We start from the raw sequence: 26,502 nt of genomic DNA on the forward strand, positions 1-26,502 counted from the left end.
ATTGTGAGCAGTAAAATTACAAAATCTCAAAATAAACTTAACAGACAAAAATGGTGGATACTTCCACTAGTTGGGTAGAAGGTGACGCTCTTTGCGCGCTTCACTTTATCTAAAGGGAAAAAAACAAAATTACAACCCAAAAAACTACGGGAGAGTCTATTACAAATTAAAACATAGTTATCAATATGCCAGTTGAAGGTAGTTCTTATCAAAATTTTGATAACAATCTCTGAATTGCTCTCGATAATAGTAAAACAGTGTTTCCACGCTGTTGCCTTATGAAGCCCTAACAGACAAGCTTCAACTTCTCCAATCAAGGGAACAAAATAGGCAAAACTCTTTGAAGCAACCCACAAAACAATTCTCGCATGGTCTTGAGCCAAAGCTACAACACTCATCCACCTATTCCCCACTTTAACATCGCAATTAATCCTGATTCAAGGTCCTTTTTGTTGAAAAGGTCTACCATGTCTACAATTTATCAAATAATATGTTGCTGAGAAGCAAATGTGTACAAGATCCTAAGGCTCCCAAGTTTTAAAAATGTCATTTCTTTTAAGTACAAGCTTTCAACTTTTGTTTTCAAGATTACCATATTACATATAAAATTTAAAATAATAGCAAATTTTATAGAAGAAATTATTTTTAAGGATTTTTATACTTTTTATATAAAATATAGTTTTTTTAAATAAGGTTACTTTATGAGACAATTAAATAAAAAGTTAAAAAATATAGAAAAACTAAATAAAAGTAACCATGTATCTTTATGGCAATTAAAAGGGTAACTAGTTACTATAATGTGATAATCACGTACCTTATATTATTTTTCTTATAAAATAATTTTTTTAAAAAAAAATTATATTTTAATCTGAGTGATTATGCCAAAATATCAGTTCCAATTTTCAACGAACAACTAGAGTTAGCGTGTGTAGAGAGTAACCAAAGACAATCACTAATAATTTTGTCTAACAACAACAAAACTCAACTCAAACTTAATAATAACAAACAAACAAACAAAAACATTTTCAATATTTTCTCTCATTTTCCTTTCACATCTATAAAACGTGTTCAATTTAACCATCTTAATTAAACACTCTACAACCTGCCACATGTTCAATTATTGTTGCAGCACGTGGGATAGGATAGAATTAATGCCTTCTTTGGATTCATACTCACCAATCATTGCTCTACACCTGTACTTCTCAACAAGCTATTAACTTGAAAAATCTAACTTATTATAATGTTTTTTGGTCCCAAAGTACAAGCTTTTAGAGCATAATGTAGAAGTACTCAAAGTAAAAGAACTAGAAATCATAATTTTCTATTGCAATCTATAAATTAATCTTTAAGGTTTGAAATTACATACTTTAATATTTTTTTTTTCATAATAGTGTTTATAGTTATAGTTATTTAAGATAACCTACAAAATTTTGAAATATTCCGAATAATTTATAATATAGAAAACAATGTTCAAACAGTCTATTTTGCACGCATATAAAATAAAACAGTCACGCGTGTAATACACTGTTTGAACGTAGTTTTCGGCATGTTAAACTTTTCCAAATTTCTTAAAATTTTGCAGGATGTCTTAAATAACTAGAACGTACATGACCATGAGAAAAAATTTGACTAAAAAATTATTTCGGGTGCTAAAACAGATAAAGATGCATCAATGTATCTATTTTAAGAGGATGCATTGTAGAATTTCCCTAATATTTTTTTGGCCCCAAAGTACAAGCTTTTAGAGGATAATGTACAAGTACTCAAAGCAAAAGAACTAGAAATTATAATTTTCTATTACAATCTATGAATTAATCATTACATTTGAAATTAATTTCTTTTTTTTTTCATAACAGTTACTTGATAAATTTAAGTGCCTTCAAAAAATTAAAAACTTATTCTTACTATTATAAATTATTTAATTGTTTTAAAAAAATTGTAAAACTCATTTGTGAGTATAACTAACACTACTATAAAAGAAATTAAAAAAAAATTGATATATATTTTTAAACACAAAAATTAATTAAAAAAATTATAATAAGAGATTTAAAATTACACTCTACTAATAAATATAATTACATTAATAAAAACTTCAAAAAGAAAAAAAAAAACTTTATTTAATAAAAAATATAATGAAAATTCTTGGCTTTGGAAGGAAGACCAAACTTTGAAGCAACTGAAACTTCCTTTTTCTTTCACATTCTAGATTTCTTAAGAATCTTTCTCCTTAATACTCGGAGGAACTGGAATCTAATGACACTTCTCTCCCAAGATTAAAGGTAATAATATCTTTAAACAAATCTTCTATTTTTATAATCTTGTTCATAGTTTTGGATGTTCTCAAAATGATAACTTTTGATCTTTATTTGTTCTGAGTGTAAATTTTAAGATTGGGTTGGCTCAAAATTGTTAAAGACTAATTTTTGTTTCTGGGATTTAAGCTTTGTTTGGTTTCCCAGAAAATTGGAGCTTTAATTTTCTTTATTTTAACAGATTGAAGATTCTAGTGATGGAAATTCTCTCTTACAGTTCTTCACCATGTTGTCATGTTGTGAATTTGAACTGGAATTTAGTTATTAAAAGCTCAAGTTTTCAACCTAAGATTCCATCTTCAAAAAGACCCAGAATTTTTTGTTCCCAACTTGATTCTGAAAATGGATATTTGGGATTTTACAAGTTCTTGGGAAACCCTAATAGAAAAGAAAGTTTTGGGTCAGAAAACTCCCTATTGAACCCCAAAAAACATGTTGATACTAAGGTCTTGAGTGGTGGCTCTGATGGTTATGTAATTGGTGATGAAGAAGAAGCAAGACAGCTTTCAGGAACTGGGAAATCAGTTACTAAGGTTTTGATCCCTGGATTACCAGATGAATCCAATGCTGAAACCGCAGCCGAAATCACTAGCTGTTTTTGGGAATGGAAGCCTAAATTTAATGTCCATTATGATAAAGCAGGGAGTGAGAATGTGAGCTCACCACCAGTGTTGTTTCTTCCTGGTTTTGGTGTTGGTTCTTTTCATTATGAGAAGCAGTTAAAGGATTTGGGACGCGATTATCGAGTTTGGGCAATCGATTTTCTTGGTCAAGGTATGTCCTTGCCATTTGAAGATCCTGCTCCTTTGTCTAAGGAAGGAGATGATTTTATTGGGACAGATTTTCCTTGGGGTTTTGGAGATGAAACTGAGCCTTGGGCAAGTGAGCTTGTTTACTCTATTGATTTGTGGAGAGATCAAGTTCGTTGTTTCATTGAACAGGTTTGTATAAAAACATTCCTCAGTTTGACTAATTAGTGGCTTTTAATATCAAAATACTCTGTTATATTCCTTTCATGTTTTGATATAGTTGGAGAAAGAATAATTAGGATATTTTCGTGTTTTCTTAACTTTTCAAGCCGTTAAAAATTTCTTCCAAACTATTGAGCTTGTTGGATTTAAGGATTTTTGTTCAATTTTAGCAAGGGATACTTAATGTTGTAATTGTCCATGTTCGAAATTGTGTCTTTCGAATTTTCGTCCATGTTAGATGCTTGTTAGTAAAATTGAACAGAAATCCTTAAATCCAACAATCTCAATAGTTCGATAGAATTTATAACAGCCTATAACCGGAGGGCACAATTCCGTTCTTGTCAAAATTTAAGTGGAAAAATCTTAGCTAGTCTTGAGAAAATATGTGTCGCAGATTAATTGATTGAATTATTTGTTATAATCATTAGAGAATCAATTTTTTTGTAAAATCTGACCAATTAGTGGTTTTAAGGGGCAAAGAACTCTTTGTTATAATTGAACAAAAATATGTAGCATTGTTTTTCTATAGAATATTTAGCTACATGAAGAAGGAATTTGATTGAATTATCTGCTGTTACAGGTCATTGGAGAACCGGTTTATCTTGTCGGGAACTCGTTAGGAGGATATGTCGCCTTGTATTTTGCAGCTACCTATCCTCACCTAGTTAAGGGTGTTACATTACTCAATGCTACCCCTTTTTGGGGCTTTTTACCAAACCCGATGAGGTCTCCTAGAGTAGCTAAGTTCTTCCCATGGGCCGGAACATTTCCTATCCCAGCACGCGTTAGAAAGCTCACAGAAATTCTGTAAGTTTCCTATTCGGTTAAACCATTCGTGAATTCTTTCCTCTTATTGTTTATGTTCGTCGAGTAAATTTTGTTCTCGAGTTTATGTTCTATTGATTTTCAGTTGGCAGAAAATAAGCGATCCAAATAGCATTGCAGAGATTCTCAAGCAAGTGTATGCAGATCATTCAACAAATGTAGACAAAGTGTTTTCGAGAATACTTGAAACGACAGAGCATCCGGCTGCAGCTGCATCATTGGCCTCGATTATGTTTGCTCCTCAGGGACAACTCTCGTTTCAAGACGCCTTATCTAAGTGAGTGTAGTACCATTGTTGTCTACGTCGAGATGTTGTATCTCTTTTTTATGTTGAAATTTAAGGAAACATTTTCATTTTTTATTTGCAGATGTCAATTGAACAACATACCAATCTGTCTCATGTATGGGAAAGAAGATCCTTGGGTTAGGCCAGTTTGGGGCCTTGAGGTGAAACGCCAAGTACCCGAAGCTCCTTATTACGAGATTAGCCCAGCCGGTCACTGCCCTCACGATGAAGTTCCCGAGGTAAGCAACTTCTCACCGATTTTGTACTTGTCTTAGCCTGTTAGAGAGTCTTACATCGATAATATGTGGAAATTTAATACCATATTTAAGATGTATCGGCTACTCTTCTTGTTGCCAATTAATTTTAAATTTAATGCTTATTAGCTTTCGAAACCAGTCTTACTCTTATGTGGGTATACTTATTAGCTGCCATTGCCCGAACAGGTTGTAAATTTATTGTTACGCGGGTGGATCAAGAACGTAGAGTCACAAGGCTCGGTGACACTACCTTTGCTCGAAGAATTTGAAAGTACGGACTTTAACATTGCTCGGGAGTTGGAATTCCCGAGAGATGGATCGAAGAAGGAAGTAAACGTGCGGTTCTTCGGTTCCAATATCACACTTTGGAACTGGATAAGTTCTTATATCAGAGCACATTTGGGAGACTTGAAATTTAAATCTTAGCAGTAGCCAAGTAGATGCTGTAAATTTTTAGATGTAACACTATTCACTAATTCATTATTATATTGGATAAATCATTTAGTTGTGTAATACATGTTTAGTTTTGAATTAACATGTCTAAATTTTCTCAAAGAATTTGCTCTAATTAGGATCATGCTTACATCTAAAATAGAGGAAGTTCATACTGAAAGACTAATGTATGTATAATAATGTAAAGCAAATTCATTCAGAAGCAAAAAAAGTTAATTTTAATCCTTTGTTTGGAAAAAATGCTAAAATTTAATTGATTACTAAAAACGTTCTATCAATATTTCAAAACTAGAAAGGGTCAATATTTCTAGATGTAGATTTTTATTATTATTTTATTTTGGATAAACCAAAACTAGAAGTAGTTGAACAGCTGAAAAAATTATTATTATTATTATTATTATTATTATTATATAGGTAATCAACTTTATTAATTCTCAATTTTTGCTACCAAACAAAATAGCAAATGCATGAGTTATTGAATTTGTTGAATGTTTGATAAAATGAACATAAATATATTTTAAATTATGATTTTTTGGAGTTTTGTTTGAATTTTTTCTGTTTTGAAAGTTCTTTTTAAAATATAAAAATTGCTGTAAATATTCATTTTTAGTTTGCTATTTTTTAAAAATAATTTATTAATATAACACTAATATAATATTAATCTAATATAGTGTAAGAGTAAACAAAAAAATAAATACATAAATAAAAGTTTAATAATGAATTGAATAACTTAAATTTGTACTTCAATTATATTTATGAACTATAAAAGTATTTGATTTTGAACTTATAGTAGGGCTGAGTATCGGTCGGTCTGGTCAATTTTTTCTATATAAAAATTCAAAATTCGATTTTCGGTTTGGATTTGTGCAATCCGAAAACCAACCGACCAATCCAAACCTATCTTAAAACCGACCGTTTTGAACCTCGGTTTGGTCGGTTTAAACCGCCCAAATCGAACTTTTTTTAAAAAAAAAAATATGATCCAATTTTTTTCTATAAATACATTATTTTACATTTTACAACTACAAACAAATAATTTAATTGTTCAAAAACTAATTATCTTATTTTTTTTAACTTAAATATTAATAAAAAGTAATATATTATTTTTATATATTATTAGTAACTATAATACATGAAAAAAAAAACTTAATAAATTAATATATATATGTATAACGGTCAGTTTCAGTTTTTTCGGTCGGTTTATTACTTAAAAAAAACCAACCGTTCAATGGCGGTTTTAACCGTTAGCTGTTTTTTTGGTTTTCGGGTTCGTCAATTTCGATTCCAACAGTGTTCAGTAGGTCGGTTTGAACGGTTTTTTCAATAATCTGGATTTTATGCTCACCCCTACCTTATAGAGAATTTCATGTGGAAAAATTATATATAATTTTTAGGAGTTTTTTTTAATTTTATACTTCAAAATATTTTTTTTTTATTTTCACATAATTTTACATAAAAATATTTATTGTAACTAATAGAACAATCTAAATTGTAACTAAAATTTGTATAACAACCTACATAGAAACTACCAGAGCATTTCAAACAGTAATTTTTTTTTTGAAAAAAAATTAATTAAAAAATCGTATATAAGGTATTTCCCTTCATTTTTATTATTAGATAGTAGATACTGTAATTATAAGAAATATTTATTAATTTTATTATATTTTTAATAATTTACTAAATTTAAAATAATTACTTTGAAAGTTAATTAGGATTTTTAACCTAATATTAACAAGTATTAAATTATGTGTTTTGAAATTTTTAGTTTTTCAAAAAAATTTTAAATTATTGAAATTATTGAATTGAAGTATTTTCGTTTAGTTTTATTAATGAAAGTCTAACTTAAATAAAAAATGAAGATGAGAGATTTTAATAGATATTAAAGTTTTATTAAAAAAAAATAGATATTAAAGTTTAAGAAACACTATTTAGTACGTAAACAATTGTTTGTATTAGTAAAAATAAATAAAATTAGATAAAAAATTTTAAATGGAAGAATTTTCAAATTAGCTTTTTTTTCAAATGGTATTTACAAATTTCTTATGATAAATTATTTTTTGATAATTTATTTATAAGGTCATATATAAACCCAGAAATTCAAAACTATGAAGCTTTGTACTTTGATACCAAAAATGGATCTAAATCAATAATCCGATCTCCAATCATGACGACAAGGCTTTCAACCTTATTCCCTTCAATCAAGCCTTCTTCAAAACCCAAACCCATCTCCACAAACCCATCATCTTCATCATCGATCAAATCAGAACCAAAACCATGGTCTGTCTATCTCATCATTTCCACAAATACCCCTATCAAGACCTACGTCGGCGTCACCACCTGCTTCTCTCGCCGGTAATTTCATTCAAATACTCAATTGGGGTTCTTTTGATTTAGTTACTAAACCATTAATTGTTATCAATTTCTTCTTCTTTTTTGTGGGTTTGTTTAATTTGATGGGTTTGAGCTGAAAGTTCTTATCTTTGTTGATAAAGTTTCTATTTTTTTCTGAAAATTGTTAGTTTAATTGAAACTCTTTTTTGAAATAGATTGAAACAACATAATGGTGAGCTTAAAGGAGGAGCAAAAGCAACCAGATCTGGAAGGCCATGGATTTCTGCTTGCTTAATTGAAGGTTTCAAAGACCAAAGTGAAGGTGATTCATTGATTTAGACAACCATAGCTTTTTCTTATGTTAAATTTCTAAAGGTAATTGAATTTAATTTTGTCTTATTATCTTCTTGGTCATAACCCATGATAATAGTTACATCAAGCTCAAATTTCTAGAAAAAAAAACATGTCTAATACTACATAGAGCATTCACGCACAACACCTTCTATAGGTATCATGTTATGATTAGTTAGCTATATTCTCTAAAAGTTATTTTATTAAGTTATATGAGACGTGCTACTTAATTACACTAATAGTGGTATGACATCAAGAAAGGTACTAAGCACCAATAGTACCTTTTATCAATTCTCTAGTACATAGGGCTATTAATACAATGCGCAATTTATGGTTCAAAATCCTAACTTATGCGGACCGAATCATTTTAGACCAAACTAAATAAATCTGTTGTCAATAGTTAACAACGTTTATAATTTTTTGATTCGGTCACGGTTTTATAATTCTAGCCAACCATTCAAATTAAATCAAACACCTAAATCTTTTATATACTTAATATGTTTTTTATTTTATTAAATATTTTGATATTTGAGAACAATCTTAGGCAAAATATTTATATTGATTTAATATTGTTCCGGAATTTCCTTATATTGTTATCTATGTATATAAACTTTGAAAAGTAAAAAAAAAACAATTACTTAAAAATAAAGATTAGAACAATTACGAAATACAAACCGTAGTTTCAAACTAAACCAATTCGTTCTTAAGTGGATTGGTGAGGTTCAATTTGAGCATTTAATTAGTCTAGTTTGATTTTAAAATTTTTAAATACCGTAATAATGATTTGGTTTGAAAAAATTGAAAATCTGAACCAATCCAGTCCCATTATTTGGGGACATGAAAACTATGACAAATCACATTGATGATCATGTGAGCTAAAACCCACTTGGGTCAAGAACATGTCTGTGGAAATAGAGGTAAAAAAACCAGTCTTGATTAATAAGATAAGTTGTATAACATTCTAAGCAAGCAAACAAGTAATTTGATTCATCAGCAGTGTGAATAGTTGAGGTTCACAATGGATTGTAGTGTGTGATTTGATGATACTCATGTCTTTTATCGATTTGCAGCTTCGGAGTTCGAATCAAAATGGAAAATTTTCTCTCGAAAGTTGCCTCGCAAAAAGGAAAACAATGGAGGAGAGGAAAAGCAAACAATGGAAGATAGTTCACTTCGTTTGTTACAACACAGGCAAGCAGCTTTGAATAAAGTTGAAACTTTTTTCGATTGCAGTAACTTAGAAATTAACTGGCATTTGAACCTTGTCTGATATGTTGTCATAAATTGTTGTATGTTCAAGTGTCCACATTGTGTTATTAAGAGCAATGTCAATTTGATATGACAATACTCAAATCTAAAATGAATAAAGGCTATTTATTGTGCCATTATTTCTCCTCTGTTAGTGACCACAAGAATGGTTGTGTTCATTTAATATTGATTTTCATAATTGAATCTTTTCAGTTAATAATGTTTTCAAGGCATTATTTAGGCTTCAACATATAAATTAGCAATTATTTGGATTATCTTTATTATTTTATTTTGTCATTATGAATTTTTCTGCTTATCTTTCATGATAAATATAAATGAAGAACTCAATAATCCTACTCACACTTTAAACACCAACCTTAGCAAGATCAAGATCGAACAATGTAGCTAAGATCCAAAACAGAAAGTAAAACACAAATGCTTGCACGAAGAACACACAACGATTTATAACAGTTCGGTCAATGTGATCTACTATGAAGAAGATGATTATAGAGAACCTCTCAAACTCTCTTGTATTTCCATTATAGCACTGCTGATTGAACACCCTGGTGTTTATATTGATGGTGTGATATGTAACAATAATTTGTAGATACTGCAAATGAATTAGAAACTCTACGAAGAACCTCGATAAAATTAGGCCTCTATCATAAAAATTAGGACCAGAAACTGATAACAGATTGAATGATTTTCCTCAAGAAGGTACTCACTGCTGCACACTCTGAAAATTCTAACATCAGCACGAAACGGAAGGAGCTGAGGCAGAAAGAGCAAAAAACAGGTACTGAAAACAAATACAACTGTTAATGCTCACAGACCGAAAATGGGAAATATATAATATGAACTCGGAGCCAGCGGTAAATGTTAGGGGTAGCAAAAAAATTTATTTTTATAGGATAGAAAAATATAGAATTATTTGCACCACATATTGAAATGTCTAATTTTTTTACCTTTTAACTGTGGGGTTGAATTTTTTTTCAAAAATACTGTGTAAGTTTTATACTATGTACTGTGTTAAGTTTTTACTGTTGTTCTATGGTTGTTTTTTAGTTGTTCCACTGTTGTTTTTAGTTGTTCTGCTTTGTGTTCCACTGGTGTTTTATAAAAACACAGTATTTTTAAAAAAAAATCTGTATCAGTATTTTTGTAAAAGTTTTCCAAAATATAAATAGGATAGAAAGATTATAATTTGTTGTATGTTCAAGTGTCCACAATGTTAGTTTGATATTTATTGTAGAATTATTTATACTCTGACAGTGACCACAAGAAAGATTGTGTTCATTTAATATTGATTTCTATAATTGAATGCTAATTTTATCTACTGATTGGATTATATTTACTATTCCATTTTGTCATTTTATGAATTTTTCTAATGCAGTTCTGCTTATGTTGTTGTTAATTCTGGTCTCTTTTACTCTAATCCTATTTGCTTTAGCTAAATCAAGATCAAACAATGTAAGCTAAGATCCAAAACAGAAAGTAAAACACAAATGCTTGCACGAAGAACACGCAACGAGTTATAGTAGTTCGGTCAATGTGATCTACATTTAGTTAGAGCTTTCTCAAGAACATCTCCTTCCAATTATGAAAAAGATGATAACAGAAAAACAAACTCAGTAGTAGAGATATAAATAACCTCTCAAACTCTCTTGTTTTTTGATTACTAATTTATTACCTGAAGACTAATGATTGGAAAGATTCAGTGAGTAAATGATTGAATGATATTCCTCAAGAAGGCACTCACTGCTGCACACTCCTCGAACATTTTAACATTAGCATGAAACCGAAGGAGCTGAGGAAGAAACAGCCAAAAACAGGTACTGAAAACGAATACAACTGTTAATGCTCTTGAGATCAGTCTCGGTAGCTGAAACCTCCCTGCCACAGCCTTCTTCAAAACAATCTCAACTGTCAAACACAGTCCGTGGAGAACAAAGAAGGCGGTGATCTTCCAATTGGGCATCAGCCGCCCTAAGTAGTAAAACACTAGCTCGTGCATTAGAGCAGACACCATGAAGGTAGCCATAACAGCTGGGATTGATGCCCACTCACGACCAAGGAAATTCTTGAACAAGTTAAGGGTTGGTTCATATACACTCGGTCGTAGGATGTTGGTGACCATAAGGTTCCATCTTTTACCCCAAAAGTCTTGGAGCGAGGAAGAGAGAAGCGGCTCGTTGAACTGTGGCTCGAGCTCAAGTCCCAAAAGAACTCGAGCCAAGGCAGCCATTACAGCTAAGACCAGCTCAAGGAAGAAGTATATGTGAAAGCAGTAAAGAATCCACATGACCTTTGGATGGATGTAGTCAATGTAGTCATAGACCTTTATAACCAAAGCCAATAAAACTGCTTTTATGGCATAATTTAGAAGAGAAACTCGGCCTTTATCAGGCGTTTTGACAGAAGGGTTTTCCTTGTTATGGCCATTTACATAAGATTTCGATGGTGTTTGGCATTCTCTGTATTCGGATTCTTCTGGTTTTTTCAATGGAGGTTTGTTCTGTTGAATCTTGATCGGAAGACAAGCAAGGGCCACAAAAATCCCAAGAGAATGGTGATGATCAGATGATGCCAAAGGGCCCTTATCGAAAGCGAAAAGTAAGAGCTTGAAATTGGCAAGCCAAGCAATGAAAAATGCAGTCAAACCAGTAAAAGTCACAGAAGAAAGATTGAGAGGAAGATAGAGAAAGAGACATACTATTGGGAGTAACAAAACCAGTCTTTGAAGACCTTTTGATACAATTTTACTTGTTGTGTAGCAATAACACAAGGATATGAAAACTGTTAGCCATACTTTGATTAAGTTGCTAAGCTCTTCTTCCATTTGCTCTCTCTTTCTTCTTTCTTGATTTTTAGATCTAATTTCCAAGATTTGACTTTTGCCTTTATATCAAATTTTATTCTTTTTGACAGCTATCCAAGATGATATTTTTTTCAAAAAAGATGAAAGCATGTTTTGAATTGTATATTAACTTTTTCTAACACAAGATGTGGTTCTATTTTTTTTCAGCAAAAAAATAAAATAAAATCAATTATATTTATTCGGTATTTCTGTTGTGATTACTCTAATAAAGTCTCCCTTTATTTGAATTTTCCCCCCTTGTTTTCCAAATACCAAGTCAGCAACGGTTGGTGTGTATTAAGGGTGCACATAGGGTGGATTTTATCGAGTTTCGGGTTTTTGAGTTCGGGTATATAGAATTAGTAACCCGAACCCACCCATTTGTGTGACCGGGTTCTTGGGTGCGGGTGGGTCGGGTTCGGTTTGAATTGAGTCTGGTGGGTTTTGACCGGGTTCGGGTTGGGCTGACTTTTTTTTTTTGAAAAATATCATTTTTATACATTTTCTTATAAAAAAAATAGAATGGATTATTTCACAAAAACATAAAAACAACAAAAATACGGTTTCGCGGAATTTTAAAATTTTTTTACGATTTTTTGATTTTATTTACAGAAAATACGGTCTTTTTATGTTGTAATCTTGTTAATTTGTTGTTGATTTTTTGTTATCTGTATGTTATTTGTTGTTGTTATTTTGATGTTATTTTCATGCTACTTTTATGTAGTTTTCTTGTTGATTTTATGTTGTTTTCGTGTTATTTTTTAGAAAACCGTAAAAATGTAAAAAAAAAAAAAATCTTTAAACGTAAAAATATAATTACTTTAAGAAAAATAGTGTCTTATGTAATTATTTCAAAATAGAATAATGAAAGAAAAAGTCATATCAGAAGAAGAAAATAAAAATGATATATCATTATTTAGAATTAGTTTTTCTTTTGTTTATGTTTATATTTTCAAAAAATGTATCAAAAAAATTAATAAAAAATTTATTTGGGTTTCGGGTGGATTTGGGTGTAATCTCGTTTTTTCGGAATTTGGATTAGTGAAACTCAAACCCGACCGGTGATGAACTGGGTATAACTTGAACTCAGTTTGCTAAAATTGTAATCCAATTTTTTTGGATTTCGGGTCGGGTGGGTTTCGAGTTTTGAGTGTAAATGTACACCCCTGAGTATTTATTGTCCAACACTATATTGATGTAACACATTGTGAATGATTATCAGTTTCTTATATTATTTTTTGCACCAATAACAGTATGTCATTTCTTATAATACTTGGCACCTTAAGGTGCCCAAAGCATTTTTCATTTATTTATGTTGAATTACAAGTACAACCAATTAGATGTCATTACAACCACAAAGCCATGAAAGATTAGGTTTCAATGATCACTATATGCTGGTCTCCAACTTTAAAAGCTCATAAATAAACCAAACATTTGATGCAGTAATAAAAAAATCTTATTATTTTTTCTCTTAGCATTTGTTTTAGAAAATAAAGTTGAAGAAAAAGAATTTTAGGCCTTCTGGTAGATTTGTCATATTATTCACTAACAGTGGATATCAGTTGATTCAGTCGGGTTATAATATATTTTAAATAACTCAATATAAATATTGGATTATAAAAATTTAACTTTAACCTACCCAATTAAAATTTAAAAAATTTAACTCACCTAATAATTTTAACAATTTATTCACGTTAATCTACTCATTGTCATAACTTTTTTTTATGAATCAGTTGAGATATTATATATTCCTCAAAATTATAAATTTTACAAACAACAGCACCAATTTGGCCTTAAGCGAAAATAGAAAAACAAGTACAATTGATCTATACATTCTTTATCTATATAAGTCTTTCTTTTAGAAGTAATCCATGTAAGTCTATTTTTGACATTATACTTGAACAATTGATTCTACATAATGTTTTGAGTTATTCAAATAATAGTCGTTTCATTTCGACTACACCAAATCAGATATGATATACTAGAGCAGCCATCGTCAATAAAAGCATTTGTTTTTTAATCTTGCTGACTTTGGTTCATTTAATCCATTACTGTTTGTGCTGAAATTCTCCATTGTAACTACATTTTCACACTATCAAGACAAGAAGCACTTTTACAACAAAGAAAAACCTTTTTCTTTTTATTATCATTATTAGTTTTTAGTGTTTAAAATAATTAGATTTAATATTAATGAGTAAAATATTTATACTTCAAGCTTAAAAATATTATAGCCTAAATTATGGTCAAAAACTTAAAAATGAGAATATTAAATTGAATCAATATTAAAATATTAAACAACATTCATCTTTAAAAAATAAAAATATTAATCTTATAGTCTAACTTTTAAAGTTCAATTTTAATATCCAAATACAATTAACATCAATAATTGTAAAATCTAAATATCAAATAAAACTTTATAAAGTTAAAATGTTTATTCATTTGATATATTTTATGTAATATATTATGTAATTTTTTTCAAAAAAAAAAAATTGCAAATCAGTTTGTTCATTTTATTCCAATCGTATTGGTGAGGTTTGAATATTTTTAACTTGCCCAATATATTGATTGAGCGGTTTGGTTTTCCGTTGGGGTTATACGAGCTGTATTTTTCGTCAGTTATTCAAATTAAGCGATTTACAAAAATATTATGAATCTACTCTTCTCTAGTTTATGACTCCATGACACATGTTGATACTTGTTCAAAAAAAATGATCTTGGTGACTCAATTTTTTTTTCTTTTTTTGTTAGGATCACACTAATTGATTTAAATTACAAAAAAACAATCATAAGATGAAGAAATTTTTGTTTAAGACTAACATAAAAAATAGATCTCTCAAAAAACTAAAGAACAAAACTTAAAAGAACTCTCCAAACTAAATTGAACCAAATTTCGTCCCACTTGATTTTTAAATCTGAAAATAAAATAAATGTAAGTAATATGCTAGTTTTGAGGATCAAATATTAAATAAATATAAAGATTTGTATATTAGTAAACAAAATATTCTTAAATAATATTAATTTAAAAAGCTAGAACTTATCAAATCTAAGGGTGACTCAAATTGGATTCACTAGTATGAAACTTTTATACAATGCAAAAAATGTGATCTTTATTTTGATGAAAAAATAAAATGAAATATATGTAATAAGCAAATCCTCTACAAATCACTAGTGACCTCCTTTAATTAACTAAACAAAAAATATAAGAAAGAAAATCATGTCATTGCCAATATATATTAGAAAAATTCTAATAAAACCTTTATTAAATAAACTTATACATAGGCAACTTGGGTTCAACTCAAACCAACCAATGGGATCAAACTTCACCAAATCTCTACTTGTCAATTTTTGATTCTTTATTTGTTTATGAAAAGATATCATTTTGATTAGCTCAACTATATTACAAACTCCCTATTTTATTAAAGTTAAATCAAAATATTTTCTTGCTTATCAACTTTTTTAAATCTTTTTTCACCAAAGTGATAAGAATTTATGATATAGATAATAGTAATCGGGGTAAGTATTTTTTTTTAAAAAATTTAAACAATAAAATTACAATGTTACTAAACATTATTCTTAACTCATTAAAATCTTCTCTTTATTTATAGTCGCCACAAATATAAATTTACAAAAACTTTTACTCATAAACATATAAATATTTAAAACTATTTTGATCAAAATTGAATTTAGATTTATTTACGAAAAAATAAGATAATATTTTTGCCTTATTTATTTTTTTTTCTATAATAATAGCTTATCAAATGCTAATTAATGATTAGCTAAATTCTGACTTGGGCCATCTATATTAAAAAAGGGAAATTTGAATTTTCATGCTTAATAAACTTATAAATTGGTTTTTTAAATTAATACTATGTATAATTTGTAAAATGGAATAACTTTTTCCTAAACCCCAAAAAACCCCTCCCATTTTTCCCAACCGTCCCTCTCTCTTCCTCTTTTTCCAAAAAAAATTGACTGACCATCGGGCTGGCCATCGGGCTGGCCATCGGGTTGACCATCGGGCTGGCCATCGGGTTGACCATCGGGCTGGCCATCGGGCCCTATATCGGGCCTTTGTCTTCAACCCAGATTCAATTTTTTCATCATGATGCATCGGGCCTGCCCAGAAAATGTAATTTTCAACCCAAAAATCACAGATTCACCACCGCCTTCAACCTAGATCCATCGGACTGGGTTTGCCTTTGATCTCCGGTGGTGTTCGACCGGCATGCGTGCGTGGTGGATCGCCGATGGTGGTTCGGTTGAGATGGGTATGGATGGGCGTGGGTTGGCTTTCGGCGTGGGTGGTTGGACGAGGAGGAGATGGTTGGGGCGGTCGGTCGGTAAGTCGGTCGGGGTTGCGTGGAGGGTTGGGGCGGTCGGTGGGTGGGTGAGTGATGATGGTTGAGGGTTAGGGGCGGTTTCCTGCGATGGGGTTTTGAGCGAAGAGGCAAAGAGGCAAAGAGAGTTGAGGGAAGGAGAAAGAAAGGGTTTGAGTTTTTGAGAGGGGTACTTTTGGGGTTTTGGAAAAGTGATCATATATTTTCAATGTAGAAAAGTATTAGTTTAGGGAAAAAATTATCCCCTAATGCATGCATAGAAATTTAAATTTCCCCAATATCATAAAAGAACCCTCTAATAATTAAAATATTAAAAAATGATCCTTTTTATATTTTTACACATAATTCAAATTGAATTTAGCTAAAATAGGGAGGACCCTTTTTATTATCTTATTGTAATATTATTTTATTTACACCCTACAAAATTATAAATACACCTAATAAACTTAAATTATTTTTAAAAAATAATTCATTATATTTTTTAATTTTTTTACATTATTTTATGTTAATTTTAGTAATTACTTTAAATTTTTTCATATAATTTCTTTTAATAAATTTCATTTAATGCTTTATTTAAAAAAAATGTCTTAATATTTAAAATATATATTACTCTTATTGTATATGTGTATTTTTAAGAAGAAAAAATTTAAACAATAGCAAAAATTTAAGAATATAATTTTGGAAATTTCTGTAATACACCCCTAAAGGAAATATTATGGTAGACCACCGTCTATTTTGGCATCTAAAAAAATTTTAGTCTAATCTTTTAAAATCGCGTATGTTATAGCTACTTAAGACTACACATAAATTTTTAGAAAATTTAAAATAATTTACAGTGTCAAAAATAAAGTTCAAACAGTTACTTAGTAACTACGCTTTTAAGAAAAAACAACCGTGCGTGTAATGAAATATTTAAATTTTATTTTTGACATTGTAAATTACTCGAATTTTTTTAAAAATTTATACATAATTTATTTAACTGTAACGTATACAATTATAAAAAAAAGTTAACCTCAAAAACTCTAATAGATGTTAAAACACATAAAGAACCTACTAAATACACTCATAAATCTATATATTTTTATTAAATGGAGTCTCTTTCTCTCTATCTCTCTTTGGAAAAAAAAAATTAAATTATTATTTAAAATATAGTTTATTTTACAATTAAAATTATAATTTTTTATATTAAACAAATTACTAAATGGAGTCTTTTTCTCACTTTCTCTCTCCTTGGAAAAAAAATTAAAAGTTAATATTTTTTAATAGCATAGTTAAAGATATAATTTTTTTATATTAATAAAAATGTTAATTATAATTTTAGTTCTCGAAATTTCATATAAAATTCATATGTACACTTCAATGCATGTTAAAGTTTAAAAAGTAAATAAATATTCTTTAATTCAACAATCTCAATAATTTTCGAATAATTTATTAGGGGCTCGTTTGAAATACTCGTTTTGTATTTTATTGAAGATAATTATATATTATATTTTTATATAATATTATATTAAATTTTAATTTATACTAAAATATTATATATTTAAGTTTTTATAAAAATTAATATCACATATAATTTTATATAAAATACAATATAATATAATATTATACAATACAGTCAATACGGTCTAATAGGACCAAATAAACAAACATATATAGGCACCAGTGGTGCCTATCACTTTTACGACATGTCGCGTTGCGATTAACTAGCGATACTTTCTAAAAGTTATTATATTAAATTATATTGGACTCTATACTTAGTTAAACTAATAGCAATATTAACACATAGTAAAATGCTACACGCACTAGTACGATTTAGCATTTTTCTTAAAATTCAATAACAAAACTCATAATTAGCCTAATAAAAATTATTAAATGGAGTCTCTTTCTCACTCTTTCTCTCTCCTTGGAAAAAATAGAAAAAGCAAACCTTTCTTCTTCATCATCTTCTTCTACTTCATCTACTTCATCTACAGAACAGAGCAGAGAAAGAGAGACACCACCAATGAAAGACTCTCCCTTTTTTCTGAAACTGAAAATTCTAAACTAAAACATGCCCTCTCGATTCATAATCCCAACAGTTCCGTCACCGGCGCCGGTGCCGGCGCCGACACCGTCAACCTCAGCCAAACCCCACAACCATAATATCCCTCTACTTCCTCCCCTAACAGCTTTCTCTTTCCTCTTCTTCTTCCTCATAATATGCTGTTTTCGTAAGAAGAGAATCGAATCCCCAAAACCACCACCTCACAGCCTCCCTTATTCCGTCCTCCGCCGCGCCACCGACTCATTCGCCGCCTCACGCCGGCTCGGCCAAGGTGGCTTTGGCCCAGTTTTCCACGGTAAGCTTCCAAAGACGAATCAAGAGATTGCCGTGAAGGTTATGGACTCTGGGTCTCTTCAGGGAGAGAGAGAATTTCAAAACGAGCTCTTTTTCGCTGCTTCGATGATGATGAAGCTCGATGACTCAAAACGACATGTCGTTTCGGTATTAGGGTTTTCATCTGATAGGAAACGTAGAAGGATGTTATTGGTTTATGATTTTATGGAGAATGGGAATTTACAGGAGGCTCTGTTGCATAAGAAATGCCCTGAATTGATGAAGTGGAGTAACAGATTTAGGGTTTCGATTGATATAGCTAAAGGTTTGGAATTTCTTCACCATGGATTGGATCAACCGATTATTCATGGTGATATTAAGCCTAGTAATATACTTTTAGATAAAGGTTTTAATGCTAAGATTGGGGATTTTGGTTTAGCTAGGTTGAAGAAATTGGATTCCCAAACTGAGTTAGTTGTTGTTGATGGGTTTAATGGAGTTAAGAAGACCAATTGTAGTGATGATTATGGTGAAATTGAGAGTGTAACTACTGGATTTGAAGATTCTAATGTGACCCCTTTTGATTTTTCACCAGATGTTTGTGTAAAGGTTGAATCTTTTTCTCCTGAGCCAGTTGTAGTAATGGAGATGGAGTCTCCGGTGGTGGCGGTGGAGGCTGAGTCTTCGCCTGAGCTGGTTCAGAAGTTAAGCCCTTTAAATGTGAAAGAGTATGTGATGGAGTGGATTGGTAGTGAGATTAATAATGAGAGGCCTAAGATTGGAACAATGGCGGGATCTTCTAGCTTTGATCCTGTGGAAAAAACAACTGAGGAGATGAAGAAGAAGAAGAAGAGGAGTAGTAGGAAGCAATTGGATTGGTGGATTTCTATGGATGAAGAGAAGAGTGCGAAAATGTTGAAGAAGAAAAAGGAGAAGAGATTAAGGCCTGGGAGGGAATGGTGGAAGGAAGAGTATTGTGAAGAGTTAGCTAAGAAAAAGAAGAAAAGAATGAAGCAACAACAGAAAGAGAAGACTGATAATGGCGATAATGGCGACGATTGGTGGTTAGATGATGAGGAATTGTACAAAAGTAGAAGAAAAAGAAACAAGGGTAGTTTAGATTGGTGGTTAGATGGGCTTAGTGGTGAACTCAGGCGCGGTTGGAGGAGTGGTAGTCATGATTCGGGTAGTAGTGAAATCCCGAAAAGTGGGGGCTATAGTAGTACTACTACTCCTAGTATGAGGGGAACTGTGTGTTATGTTGCCCCCGAAACAGGTTTTGGGGGAAATCCATCTGAGAAGTGTGATGTTTATAGTTTCGGGGTCACATTGTTAGTCCTTATAGCGGGGAGGCGTCCTCTTCAGGTTACAGATTCGCCTATGTCTGAGTACCAACGGGCGAATCTATTGTCATGGGCTCGACATCTTGCTCGAGCTGGAAAACTTATTGATCTTGTTGATAAGTCTATTCAATGTTTGGATAAAGAACAAGCTCTACTTTGTATTAATGTTGCATTACTATGTTTACAAAAGATACCGGCTCGCAGGCCTTCGATGAAGGAGGTTGTGGGAATGTTAACTGGTGAATTGGAATTGCCTCAGTTACCTGATGATTTATCACCTTCACCTCCTCCTCAGTCTAGATTCCCTTACAAGTCTCATAAAAAGGTATGGTGAGCTTTCTATATCTAATGTCTTGTTTTTTGATGTTTTGTTTTATAATTAATGTTAACTGTAGAATGCAATACTCTGATGATGATGATTTGTTTGTGTACAAAGGAAAAGAAACTATGATATGATATATATAGTTTATTACATTTTACATTGATATCAATGGAGTTGATTTATTAACTTTTAAGTTCTTTCCATTTTTGGTGTTTTTGGGATTGGCAATACCATCTATGAACATCTAATGCAAAACTCAAAACATTTGATTTTAACCCAACTTTTCTTTTTCGAAAAAAGAGAAAGGGACCGATCACTTGTGTTAGACTAACTCAGGGGTCGGCTCTAGGCATAGGCATAGTGCCCAAAATAAAAATTGAAAGGTTTTATTGAACTTTTATTTAAGTAAAATTAAGTGTAGGATAAACAATAAATATTCACAATTTGATTGATTAGGGTGTATGACACGTTATACAATGGTACGGGTTCGAGTCTCATAACACTTTTATATATTTTTGAGAGTGAGAGTCCCAAATATTCTCAGAGCTAGTCCTGTACTGACCCCCACATCCTCACTCGTGGCAGAGGAAAACCATGGTAACAAAAGAGAAACAAAAGTTGAGAAAAAATTCCATATAAAATTAGATCATAGTTTTTTATTGTCTACACAAGTCTAAGAATGAAAATTTCTCAAAATGATTGGTCTTAAAAATCCAAATGGCTAAATCTTCTGCTGAACTTTCAGTCTGTTATTTCTTTCCAACCAAAAGCAGCCCCATAATAAAGTTGCCAAGATTGTAGTCCACCACAAATTTAATCCTACGTTTGCTTGCACTTAACTTTTCTTTATCTTGCATAGAATTCAGGAGCGTAGTAATGAGTGTTTTTACTTTTTTTTGCTTAGTTGATTTATTTACTTTTAAGTTCTTTCCACTTGTGCTGTTTTTGCATCCAATGCAAAATTTAAAACATTTGATTTTGACCCAATATTTCTTTATCTTGCATAGATTTCAGAAGCATAATCATGAGTGTTTTTGCTTTTTGAACATGAACCATGCTTTAGTGATTTTAGTCTTCTAGAAACTTGAACAAGTGGTTTTGGCTGGCAAGACTTGTGAAATAAAGGTAAAGAAAAACCAAGAAAAGAAGCAACTTTGCTTTTTTATCTTTAGAGAATTTTATGCCCAATTATGGTTGTCTTGTTGTTATGTGCACTTTTTTAGGTTTGACTAAGCTTTTTTTGTATGCTATTTTTATTTTTGTACTTGGTCACTAGAAAGAGTTATTCATATTAAAACACAACACAACATATATTATGTTTACACCAACAAACAGCTCAAGTGCCCTGTAATGATGTGTAATTATGGTTCTGTCCAAAACTTTTACATGAGACAATAATTGACATTGATACTTGTCCATATCAATACTGTTTAGGACTTTTTGTCTGTATTATGTTGTATTGTATTAGTATTATTTAATACAATATTATATTTTGTATTAATATGTTTGGGATTTGGGATCGGAACTGGGATAGGTCGAGACTCGGGTTCGAGAGCGAATTTGGATCTAGGTCGCCAATTCCGGACCCTTTGTAAATATTATAATACAAATTAATACAAATTATTTGTTTTGTATTAAATATTATGATTTACATTGTATTAAAATTTATAATCGTAATAATTAACACAATACAATATTTTATCCAAACATTATATTATTTCTTATTTAAAACAATACGACTCTTAGGTCATAAACTCTTAGTCTCCAACTTTGTTCATGTTGTTGCTTTGCTTGGGCAAATATAAGGCATTTCAAGTTCATGGTTGATCTCTTCTGTTCTCTTTCCCTAAATCTAATGGTTGTCATTATATTCCAAGACTTTTGCCATTAAATTTTAGTAATGATTTAATATACAGTGCTCGTTTGGTATGTCGTATTGTATTATATCGTATTGTATTATATTGTATTGTGTTAGGTTGTATTATATTAGTATTATTTGATACAATACTATGTTTGGTATTGATTTGTATTAATACATCGTGTAAAGTTATAATATATTTTTAATAAATTCGATCCAATACCGACTATGGGTCTGGGTCCAGGGTATAAGTCCGAGTCTTGGATTCGGGTCTTAGGTCCAGTCTTGGGTTTGGGTCTTGGGTTCGGATCTGGGTTGGGATCCAAGTCCTGGGTCCGAGTCTAGGTCGAGGTCCTGGGTTTGGTCTAGGTGGGTCTAAGTTTGGGTCTCGGTCAGAGATTGGGGTTGACTCGGATCCTTTATAAGTATTATAATACAAGCTAATATGGACTGTTTGTTATGTATTAAATAATACAACTAACATTGTATTAAAAAATTTAGTTGTAATAATTAATACAATACATTGTTTTATTCAAACATAATATTATTTATTATTTAATATAATACGATCCTTATACAGTGTACCAAACGAGCCTAATACGATACTTTTATGGGGTTGAGTTAGTTATAGTGATTGAGTAATTTGCGGCATAAATATTTAAGTTTAACTCTTAGTTGCAAATGAATACCTAAGTTCAATTTTTGGCGATAATAATATCTAAATATAATTTTGGAATTTTTGTAAGTATTTGACTGTTAACTATTATGTAAATTGCTATGTGACAATTTTTAATTGGTCCAAGTCATTAAATTTTTATTTTTTTTAAAAAAATTAATTTAAATATACCAATAAGAAAATAATACGTGGATAATGTCTTAAAATTTAACGGTTAGGTATCTACAGAGTTCTAAAATTTATGTATTTACTTGTACTTAGAAATTAAATTTAAATATTTATGCCGCAAATTACTCTATAATAATTTCGTATGTTTGATCTTATTTTGACCTTTCTAATTTTATGGTCTAATACTTTTCAAATTGAATGTATACTATGTAGGTAAGGAAATTGTTTTGATATTTTGGGTTCTTGTGCTCTTTAACACTGGTTTTGGTCATTGATTGTATAATTATTTCATTATGGTTTAACTCTAATTGTAATATTAACTTTTGGTTTATGAATAATTAAAATATTGCCATATTGGGACTCTGATTACTGTCCTTTGGCATCATCATTGGAATCTTATCACCAATTTGTATGGTGACAATTTCCTATAAAGAGAATAAAAAGACAGGACACCAAAACAGTACCTTAATTAACTGTTTGGTTTTTTTAAGCAACAAACAACAATTATGGTCCATAATTATGTATATATATTTATATTTTAATGAGAAAATTGCAAAAAAAAGGATTTTTTTTTTTTTAAAAAAAAAGTTCATGCAAGTAAGTTCTTAACTTCAAAAAAATAACTTTCATAGTCCTTAAATTCAAGATTTTTGTAAGTTCGTTAGTTTGAGATTTTTCTACATCAAATGAAATTTGGAAACTTTTACCGCAATTTTCTGAATTTTAAACACGGTTAGAACTACCAAAAGAAACTTTAAAATTGATCTAAAATAATTCATTAAGATGTTTTTATTGGCAGCACTTGCACCTAAAAAAAAATTAGGGTAATTACCTTAAATACTATTTTTTTATTTTTTTTTTCAAATTTATAGTTTTGATTTCTAAAGTAGTTGCAGCGCTAGTTGCAATAAGGATTTCTGTATGATTTTTTGTTACAATTTAGGTTGCAGCACTAGTTGCAAGAGAAGTTTCTATGTAGAATTCCATAAAAATACAAAAAAAAAAAACTATTTTAAAGTGTAAAAATGAAAAAATCCAAAAAATTATAAATGTACCTTATTTTAATGATTTTTTATATAAAAAATATTTATTTAATTGTATTTTTAAAACTTTCGCCTTTTAATTCATATTCTTAAAAATATATTTTTCAAGAATAAAAAAATTATATTTTAAATATTATAAAAAAAAATAAATTATATAAAAGTTTATTAAAAAAAAAATTATCCATAGTTTATATTTATTATTTTGTAATAGAACTCCCTAAATAAAAAATATATATATATATATATAAATAAAATTACTTTTCAAAATTCCCCTTATTCCTATTTATAAAGTTACACAGAAATATATATATTATTAAATTATCTCATGATTAATAATGTTACATGCAAATACCAAATGTCCTCAATATACAATGTGAACACAACTCACATCAACAAATGTCTTCAATATATAATGTGATCACATCAAGATGACACTTGTTCTTCCCCAAACAAAACTTTAATTTACTTTCATTTTATTATTATTACTATTTTACAAAACTATTATTATTGAGATTGAAACCTAATAAAAACATGGTAACTTTGGCCAACAATTTTCCCCAAAAACTTACCCAAATCACCATACTCTTCAAGAACCTTAACATCAGCCTTGCACCTAATAAGTTGAGGAAAATAAAGCCAAAAACTGGTCAACATAACAAACCCCATAGTCAACGCTCCAGACACCACACCAGGCAACCTCCACGTGTCACACAAACCTTTCTTCAAAACAATCTCAACCGTTAAACATAACCCATGCAACACAAAGAATGACGTCACTTCCCACGTGGGAGTCGCACGTGACACGTAGAAGTACATTAGCTCATGAACCAAACCGGACACTACAAAAGTTGCCACTATAGCAGGTAGTGGGGCCCACTTGTACCCTAAGAAAGTTGATGAGAATCTATAAGTGGGTAAAAATACAGTGGGACGCAGTATACGCGTTACTATGAGGTTCCACCTTTTACCCCAAAAATCTTGTAGTGAGGTTGAAAGGTATGGCTCGTTGAAATGTGGCTCGAGCTCAAGACCCACCATGGCTCGAGCCAAGGTAGCCACAATGACCAAAGTGGTCTCTAGTACAAGATATGTTATAATGAAGTAAAGAATCAAAACCACAATATTATGGTAATAATTTTGGCTATTTTTATTATTATTATTAATATTGTTACATATTTGAATAAGAATGGCCAAAAGAAGAGTTTTTAAAGTGAAACTAATTGTTGGTTGTTTATTATTATTAGGGTTTTTTTGAGATGGGTTTTTGGTCTTTTCCTTAATTTCGATTGGGAAAGAAGCAATCACTAAAAATTGACCAAATGAGAGATTATTTGAAGATGATAAAGGGCCTTTGTTGTAAGCTAAGAGTAAGAGTTTGAAGTTAGCTAACCATGAGTAGCAAAAGCTAGTTGCACCAACTAAATTAACTGAATTTAGTTTGAGTGGGAGAAAGAGAAAGAGTGATATTATTGGTAGGTAAAAGATGAGTCTTTTAGTACCCTTTGAGATTAGTTTACTTATAACATAACAATATGTTAAAGAAACCAACACTGAAATCCATACCTTGATGAAGTTGTTCATTTCACCCTCCATATTTTCTGAGTTGATGATATATATATATGTATTTGATGAAGAGAAGAGATTTTTTTACCTTGATATGGATCCTAATAGTTGTGTAGAAATGGTATATATATATTGGAGAAAGTGGAGGAGTCGATAGAACCAAAGTTCTTTCTTCTTTTTTAGGGAAAGTGTGGTTGAAGTAATGAGAGAGGCAGTGTATATAGAGAGCACTTTTATTTCATTTATTACTTGTAAGGAAATATATATATTTTATAACATAAATTCATTCACATGGCTTGTTAGATATATATATTTATTTGTATATACGAAGTTAGTGGCTTTGAGTTTTTGACATATGTTGGGATATATATGCTTTATTTTGCTTCATCATAAATACTTTTGATTTGTGTCTAATTAGAACTTTTGTTCTAAAATTTGCATTCATTTATTAAATCATATTTTTTAAACTCGTTAATTTTTTTAAAAAATTATTAAAATTGTTAAATTTAAAGATTTTTGTATAATTTTATCAACAAAAGTCTGACATAGATAAAAATCTAAAGGATTCAATTTGGTACATATTAAAGTTCGAAAGACATTTGATAAATATCAAAATTTGGAAGCACGATTTAGTACATGAACATTTGTTACGTTAGTAAAATTAAAAAAAAAATAAACAAAAATTTATCAATAATTTAGATAAATTTTTAACCATCTAAAAAATTAGAAGAATCTTAATTAGCCCTGATTTATTATCTCTTTTGTAATCAAACAAAATGTAATAGTTTATTTATTGTGGTTATATTGTCCTACATGAAATAAATAATAGAATATTGTGAACATGTGTTACTTCATTTATATATTATTAAATATTAGTTTTAAAATATAACTCTACAATTCTCAACATTGTTAACTCTTACAACTAATTTAGAATGTGATCAAGATGTTAATTTGATTATAATACATTTCCCTTTTTGGTTATTA

The 26,502-nt window shown here is 30.1% G+C and overlaps 5 protein-coding genes across 6 annotated transcripts; 3 read left to right on the plus strand and 2 right to left on the minus strand.

Moving 5' to 3' along the window:
* Positions 1–2,074: 2,074 nt before the first annotated feature.
* LOC115709778 (pheophytinase, chloroplastic) lies at positions 2,075–5,206 on the plus strand. Of its 2 annotated transcripts, none has more exons than XM_030637985.2 (6): positions 2,075–2,279; positions 2,494–3,253; positions 3,864–4,090; positions 4,194–4,385; positions 4,477–4,633; positions 4,838–5,206. In XM_030637985.2, exons 2-6 carry the CDS (start codon positions 2,510–2,512, stop codon positions 5,075–5,077), a joined length of 1,560 nt encoding a protein of 519 aa, XP_030493845.2. In that variant the 5' UTR covers positions 2,075–2,279; positions 2,494–2,509; the 3' UTR covers positions 5,078–5,206. The 2 variants fall into 2 exon arrangements, with proteins under 2 accessions (XP_030493845.2, XP_030493846.2); XM_030637986.2 differs by having other exon boundaries at positions 2,125–2,279; positions 2,460–3,253.
* Positions 5,207–7,161: 1,955 nt separating this feature from the next.
* Positions 7,162–11,909, plus strand: LOC115711251 (structure-specific endonuclease subunit slx1). The gene is made up of 5 exons (XM_061111420.1): positions 7,162–7,456; positions 7,651–7,757; positions 8,857–8,977; positions 9,642–9,675; positions 9,796–11,909. Exons 1-4 carry the CDS (start codon positions 7,269–7,271, stop codon positions 9,652–9,654), a joined length of 429 nt encoding a protein of 142 aa, XP_060967403.1. The 5' UTR covers positions 7,162–7,268; the 3' UTR covers positions 9,655–9,675; positions 9,796–11,909.
* On the minus strand, positions 10,544–11,873 carry LOC115711250 (acyl-CoA--sterol O-acyltransferase 1-like). Its single transcript, XM_030639586.2, has one exon. It carries the CDS (start codon positions 11,871–11,873, stop codon positions 10,749–10,751), a length of 1,125 nt encoding a protein of 374 aa, XP_030495446.2. The 3' UTR covers positions 10,544–10,748.
* A 6,177-nt stretch (positions 11,910–18,086) lies between the features above and the next one.
* Positions 18,087–20,394, plus strand: LOC115709499 (receptor-like serine/threonine-protein kinase At4g25390). Its single transcript, XM_030637615.2, has one exon. It carries the CDS (start codon positions 18,279–18,281, stop codon positions 20,220–20,222), a length of 1,944 nt encoding a protein of 647 aa, XP_030493475.2. The 5' UTR covers positions 18,087–18,278; the 3' UTR covers positions 20,223–20,394.
* Positions 20,395–24,246: 3,852 nt separating this feature from the next.
* LOC115710765 (acyl-CoA--sterol O-acyltransferase 1) lies at positions 24,247–25,761 on the minus strand. The gene has a single exon (XM_030639117.2). The coding sequence runs from the start codon at positions 25,546–25,548 to the stop codon at positions 24,460–24,462; it is 1,089 nt and encodes a 362-aa protein (XP_030494977.2). The 5' UTR covers positions 25,549–25,761; the 3' UTR covers positions 24,247–24,459.
* Positions 25,762–26,502: the final 741 nt, after the last annotated feature.

The sequence above is a fragment of the Cannabis sativa genome, chromosome 3, assembly GCF_029168945.1.
Source record: "Cannabis sativa cultivar Pink pepper isolate KNU-18-1 chromosome 3, ASM2916894v1, whole genome shotgun sequence".
NCBI lineage: Eukaryota > Viridiplantae > Streptophyta > Magnoliopsida > Rosales > Cannabaceae > Cannabis > Cannabis sativa.